Source organism: Camelina sativa, chromosome 15 (genome assembly GCF_000633955.1).
Source record: "Camelina sativa cultivar DH55 chromosome 15, Cs, whole genome shotgun sequence".
Taxonomy (NCBI): domain Eukaryota; kingdom Viridiplantae; phylum Streptophyta; class Magnoliopsida; order Brassicales; family Brassicaceae; genus Camelina; species Camelina sativa.
Window position 1 is genome coordinate 29,269,504 of NC_025699.1, and position 7,127 is coordinate 29,276,630.

General features: G+C 39.2%; 1 protein-coding gene across 1 annotated transcript in view; it reads left to right on the forward strand.

The window, feature by feature from the left end:
- Positions 1-2,991, forward strand: part of LOC104747839 (WD repeat-containing protein 70-like) — a 6,919-nt gene extending 3,928 nt beyond the window's left edge. Inside the window, exons 2-8 of the mRNA XM_010469543.2 lie at positions 76-288; positions 381-581; positions 1,434-1,541; positions 1,685-1,822; positions 1,904-2,155; positions 2,246-2,566; positions 2,656-2,991. Coding sequence (XP_010467845.1) covers positions 76-288; positions 381-581; positions 1,434-1,541; positions 1,685-1,822; positions 1,904-2,155; positions 2,246-2,566; positions 2,656-2,844 — 1,422 coding nt within the window. The 3' untranslated portion in view covers positions 2,845-2,991. The remainder of the gene's footprint in view (positions 1-75; positions 289-380; positions 582-1,433; positions 1,542-1,684; positions 1,823-1,903; positions 2,156-2,245; positions 2,567-2,655) is intronic.

Sequence of the window (7,127 nt, forward strand, 5' to 3'; positions counted from 1 at the left end):
AACACCCTAAAACTCTCATGGAATCAGATTTTAAATTCAAAATTGAACAAAAAAAATTTTGTTTCGTGGAATCAGATAGTTTCGTCTCTAGCTGTAGATAGTAATGGAGCTAGAGTTCTTTCCGGCAGCTATGACTACACTGTGCGCTTGTACGACTTCCAAGGGATGGATTATAGACTGAAGTCTTTTAGGCAGATCGAACCATCTGAGGGTCACCAAGTTCGCAGCTTGAGCTGGAGTCCCACTTCTGGTCAATTTCTATGTGTTACTGGTTCAGCACAAGCTAAGGTATATATGTGTCTCATGAAGACGTTTCCTCTTGACTCTCTATTACAGTTCCTCTGAATTGCTCACTTTCGTTTCTTCTTTTTGAATTTCAGATTTTTGATCGAGATGGACTTACTCTTGGCGAGTTCATGAAGGGTGATATGTATATTCGTGATCTGAAGAACACTAAGGGACATATTTGTGGGTTGACTTGCGGGGAATGGAATCCGTGGACTAAGGAAACGGTTCTGACTTCGTCGGAAGACGGGTCTTTGCGTATATGGGATGTTAATAACTTCCTAAGCCAAACGCAGGTACTTTTTACCTGTCTGTATGCACACTTACAGTTTCTGATTTTGCAATTCTTCTCAAATGAAAATGGTGGTTTGATTTTAGCATGCAAGTGGTATCATTTTACTGTTTTATTGGAACAGGTTANAAATCTCTTAAAATCCTTAATTCAATAACACCCTAAAACTCTCATGGAATCAGATTTTAAATTCAAAATTGAACAAAAAAAATTTTGTTTCGTGGAATCAGATAGTTTCGTCTCTAGCTGTAGATAGTAATGGAGCTAGAGTTCTTTCCGGCAGCTATGACTACACTGTGCGCTTGTACGACTTCCAAGGGATGGATTATAGACTGAAGTCTTTTAGGCAGATCGAACCATCTGAGGGTCACCAAGTTCGCAGCTTGAGCTGGAGTCCCACTTCTGGTCAATTTCTATGTGTTACTGGTTCAGCACAAGCTAAGGTATATATGTGTCTCATGAAGACGTTTCCTCTTGACTCTCTATTACAGTTCCTCTGAATTGCTCACTTTCGTTTCTTCTTTTTGAATTTCAGATTTTTGATCGAGATGGACTTACTCTTGGCGAGTTCATGAAGGGTGATATGTATATTCGTGATCTGAAGAACACTAAGGGACATATTTGTGGGTTGACTTGCGGGGAATGGAATCCGTGGACTAAGGAAACGGTTCTGACTTCGTCGGAAGACGGGTCTTTGCGTATATGGGATGTTAATAACTTCCTAAGCCAAACGCAGGTACTTTTTACCTGTCTGTATGCACACTTACAGTTTCTGATTTTGCAATTCTTCTCAAATGAAAATGGTGGTTTGATTTTAGCATGCAAGTGGTATCATTTTACTGTTTTATTGGAACAGGTTATTAAGCCGAAGCTTGCTAGACCGGGGAGGGTTCCAGTTACTACCTGTGCTTGGGACCGTGATGGAAATCGTATCGCCGGTGGCGTAGGAGATGGATCTATACAGGTAATGTTTGGAAAGGCTTGTTCTGACTTCCTGATTACATTGTGTCATGGAAACTTTTTGCTCTATATAGTCTAACACGGCTAGAATGCAACGTAATTTGCCCAGATTAATGGTCTTATATCTTTCTTTTTCTTTGGATCCAGATTTGGAGTGGCAAACCGGGATGGGGAAGCCGGCCAGATATATACGTAGGGAATGCCCACACTGATGATATAACCTCTGTAAAGTTCTCTAGTGATGGGAGAATCCTGTTGTCAAGGAGTTTTGATGGTTCTCTAAAGGTATACCTTAGATAGATTATATCCTGTTTTTGACCAGCTTGCTCAGCAGTAGAAACTGAGTTCTTTTTGAATTTTGATCAGGTTTGGGACTTGCGGCAGATGAAAGAAGCTCTAAAAGCTTTCGAGGGTCTCCCTAATAATTATCCCCAAACCAACGTGGCCTTTAGTCCAGACGAACAAATCATTCTGACTGGAACATCCGTTGAGAAAGATAGCTCAACAGGAGGCTTGCTCTGCTTCTACGATCGCACCAAACTGGAGATTGTTCAGAAAGTCGGAATCTCTCCGACTTGCAGTGTGGTGCAATGTGCTTGGCACACAAAGTTGAATCAGGTAAACATCAACAACAATAAAAAGCACTGTTCCCTTCCTCTAATTAAATGTGATTCTCAACTTCACATCTGATTTCCTCCATTGCTGTAGATATTTGCAACATTTGGAGACAAAAGCCAAGGAGGAACTCACATCCTTTACGATCCAACCCAGAGCAAGAGAGGCGCATGCGTCTGTGTTGCACGTGCACCAAGGAAGAAATCTGTAGACGATTACCAACCAGAACCAGTAATACACAATCCTCATGCATTACCATTGTTCAGAGACGCACCAAGCCGTAAACGAGAAAGAGAGAAAGCATTGAAGGATCCTCTTAAATCCCACAAGCCTGAGGTTCCCATGTCAGGTCCTGGTCATGGTGGAAGAGTTGGGACTACTGGTAGTAGCTTGTTAACACAGTATCTTATGAAGGTAATGAGCCTTGGTATCGTCTTTGATTTTGCCATTCGGGTTATCTATCTGTGTATATTGAAATATTGTTGTTGTGTGTGTATTTGCAGCAAGGTGGGATGATCAAAGAGACGTGGATGGAGGAAGATCCAAGAGAAGCGATATTGAAATACGCAGAGGTTGCTGTAAAAGATCCTAAGTTTATTGCTCCTGCTTACTCTCAGACTCAGCCTAAGACCATCTTCGCTAAATCTGATGACGAGGAAGAAGAAGAAAAAGAAGGTGACACGAAAAAATAATCAGTGTTTCCATATAGTACTTCACTTTTCTCAACGACCATTTCCATGGATACTGTATAATGATCAAATCATGGCACTGTAGGATAACAAAAAAAACAAAAAATAATACTTATTCCGGATTTGCATTTTTGCATTCCTCCATTGTTAGTGTTACATTTTGCAGAAAAAAATTGTGGAAAAGCGTTTTGGTATCGCATCAATTTCCCTAGGTTGAAGTATTGTTTTGTTCATAGATATTTTCTTTTTTACCTGAAATATCAGATTAAATAGATTTGACTTGACAAAAATGCAAATTAGTAATATCCATACTGAAAGAGTAAGCATAGTCTAATTAATTTATTCTGAGAATCATTGTGAAACACGAAATCAAGCACTTGAATTAAGCAAAAAAGTGTGTTTCTGTACAACTTTAAAAAACCAAAGCTTCAAGCTTCAATGAGAGATGGCTAATATACAAGAGCATGAAAGAAGTTTTCAAACAAGTTCTTTTGTGATAAAAAGGATCAGAGATCCAGACACAATAAGCATGTCTCAGTTTTCTCGTTTTCTTACTTTTCCACCGCAGTAAAATGTGAGTTAACATTTGTGTTCATCATATGGTCAGTCCTCTCTCTCTCTCTCTCTGCGTATAAAGGTAATAAGTAAAGTTACCCTCATTTGCTTATTTTTATATGTTTTTTTTGTATGATTTGACTTTGGATGGTATATCTACAGTTTGAATTGTATAGGTTGATGAACTTCAGCGACCCCCATTCTCAAAGCTCGATAGTCGTGAGTCTGATAAAACACTAAGTAGTTGTATGTCTACAAATAACAGCAAAAAGCCACAATAATAGAAGAAGAAATAGTGGAGTTTTCACCGGTTCCGGAACCAATGCCACTTCCCTCAGTTTATTTAACGCCAACGCCTTTTCCTTTGTCTGATTATCATTTGCCATGATAGAGAGAGAGAGCGAGAGCAGAGAGAGAGAAACCTTTAAGAGTCGAATTTATGCGATAGATCGAGGAAAAGTCTAGTAAGGTTGGATGTTTATCTGGTGAATTTGGGCTTTATGTAGTAGATAGATGGATAGTCTAGTTAGCCATTGGTTGGGTGAATTAGAGAATTTTAAGGACTACCACAAGTGTCTTTCGAAATGACCATTATAACCCTACAAATTCTTTACATTGCATTCACAATATAAAAGGGAAACAGTATTTATTTGTTTTTTCATTAATAAAGAAGATCTCCTCCAATTACTCATTTCTCTCTGATTCCTGAGATCACGCTTCCTTTCTGATTCCTGGTTTCATGTTTCTTCAATTTTCCGATACTCATCAAAATCGCCGATTCCTTCTTATCTATGTATTTCTTGGTTTTCTGCGATCTTCGACCTGTAACCGTCGATCTAGACGACGGAGAAACCACTGTACATTTCTGGATCTCCGGCCACCATAGAATCTCTCGTCCCAATCTCGTCATGCTCCACAGATACGGTGGAAACTCTAAATGGCAGTTCGTTCACCAAGTCTCCGATCTCTCGAAATCTTTCAATCTCTTCATCCCCGATTTGGTCTTCTTCGGGAAATCTTACTCGAGGAATCCAGATCGGAGCGTCGAGATTCAGACGAGGAGCCTCGCTGGAGGATTGAAGAAACTTGGTTGTTGTTGTGTCGAAGGAGGAGGAAGGGTCTCGGTGTATTCGTAAGCTACGGTGGATTTGTGGCGTATAGAATGGCGGAGATTTGGCCGGAGATGGTTGAGAAACTGGTGTGGTTGTGGTGTCGTTGTGGACATGTTTTGATGGACCAGATCCAGTGATACGTCTATTAAAGATGTTGTCCACAATCCAGCCAGGTTTACAGTGTGGACCACATGATTTGGTTGTAGATGGATCATATCTGGTAAACTAGTTCCTTTGGACCAAATCTCTTCTTTTTTTTAGTAGACAAGTTGGTTTTGTTGTTTGTGGACAAGTTATACTTAATTACATTTAGATACTAAGTTCCATGGCTTGTATAGTACTAGTTTCACGACTTGTTCATAGATCCAACAAATTGGAACTTGTCTACAGAAATAGTTTTTCTATATACTCAACTTGTCTACAGAAATAGTTTTTCTATAAATTCATCAAACATAATTTGTCTACAGCCTCAACAAATCGGAACTTATCTACCCACAAAAAATCAAACATGATTTTTTTTTGTTCAGCGCTACAGTATAGAACGTAATAAATGTCAAGTTAGACATAGTATAATTTGGTTGTACTAAACACAAGGGTATTTTTGACATTTGTAATGCCACTTGTGGTAGAATGGAAAAGGAGTTTATGATTGTGGTAGAATTGGAAAGTTTTATATTGAATGTGGTAGATTAGACTAAATTCCCTTAAGATTACACGGTTTTGAAATTCATTGGTTTCTGTTATTAATATCAGCCCAAAGACAAAAGAAAAACAATATGCATTTGATACTAATTAACCATCAATACAACCAAAACCAAAATAAGATAAAGCCAAGATAAGCCATAAGGTTCCAACACACACAACCAAAAGAAAGGCAAATGCATCTCTAAACAGAATGTCTAATCAGATGATTTGAATATAGCAGAGTTTACCTTGTTCAGAAGGCTAATCTTCACCGACATATACTTGACCTCATAGGCTTCTAATGATTTCCAATCCTCTTCAATTTTCTTTTTCTCCTTTCTAGGCACAACTTTCCATTGTTCTTTCACAAATTCCTCATCAGTAGTGAGGGCCATCTTTGCGATGGCACCAGGGATGAACGATCTCTCAAACCAATCAATTTTCAAATAGTCAGACTCCCAAATTATCTTAGCAATTTTGGAACAGTCAGATCATGGGCTTGGGTTACTGGTTTCTTCTCCTCTTTTCCCACATACTTGTTCTTTAACCATTTGATTTTGACAGTCAATTGCTTTACACTCTTAATTTCAAAAGAGATAGAGTTTTGAAATTTTTTGTAAAAAGCATGCATGTCACTGGTCATAGTTGTAATCCTCTTTAATTTCTTTCTTCTTCTTTGAAGACAAAAATTTCCATTGTTCAATCACAAATTTCTCATCAGTAGTGACACCAGAGATAAACGATCACTCAAACCAATCCATCTTCAAAGAGTTAGGCCATGAATGGCGACTTAAATAAGCGGGGCATATTTCCAAAAAAAATGAAATCCGCAATAACTACACCAATCAAGTTATTTATAGTAGTTTGCTGAAACGACCGACTTTTTTTTTTTAATAAATAATAATAAATATAATATAATAAAATAAACTACAACTAGTGGTCCCATACCCACTAGCCACCTAACCACAAACACAATCATCAGTGGAAATACAATACCAACATCCAATAAATAATAATCCAATAAATATAAATAACCAATATCCAGAACATCAACAATATCCAATAATCAAATAACAGAAATCATAGAACCAGCAACCTAGCAATGTTCTAATGACTCAACTCTAGCAACCTAGCAAAGCCAGACAACATAAAACCGAGTCCCTAGAACATCCTCCTCTTCATTGCCTGGATTCCACGATCACACTTTGCCTTTACCTGCACCACAAACACATATTGCAATGCATGAGTATTTTATAAACACTCAGTAAGGCAATCCTCCCATCTACTGGGCTATACACACAAGCAATAGAGTATCAATAACCAACACACAACAATCAATAAACGACCATAACAAACCAGGACTTAGCATCGACCGACACCACACCTGCATCGACCGATGCCAAATGGGGAAGCATCGATCGACACAGAAGCTGCATCGACCGATGCAAGTGTAACTTGCATCGACCGATACCCAGTCTGCATCGACCGACGCATGCTCGACGCAACACGAAAACCCTAGAGTTTTACGCGCCGTCCTCGCACTTGCATCGACCGATGCATGATATGCATCGATCGACGCAACGTCGAGCACCGTGATTTCCCCGAAGCTTCTCGCCGGATTTCGTTCCTACAACCACAGAAACTCATTCCCAAGCCACAAGAAAGCTTCCTAACGCCCATACCAACAATCTAACAAGTCTAACAACACCAAACAAGCAAGTTAAAGGTTCCTCTAGCTTAGATAAGCCATGGTCATGCACTTACCTGTGCCAAGACGAATCTGAACAACAAACAAGCAAGACACGCTTCTAGGAAGCTCCTACAACAATCCAAGCTACAGATCTCACCAAGAAACGCCTCAAATCTCCAGAAAACACCAAGAACTTTCAGGAACTCTTTCTCCCTTCTCTTTTCTCTCAAAAACGGCTACACGCG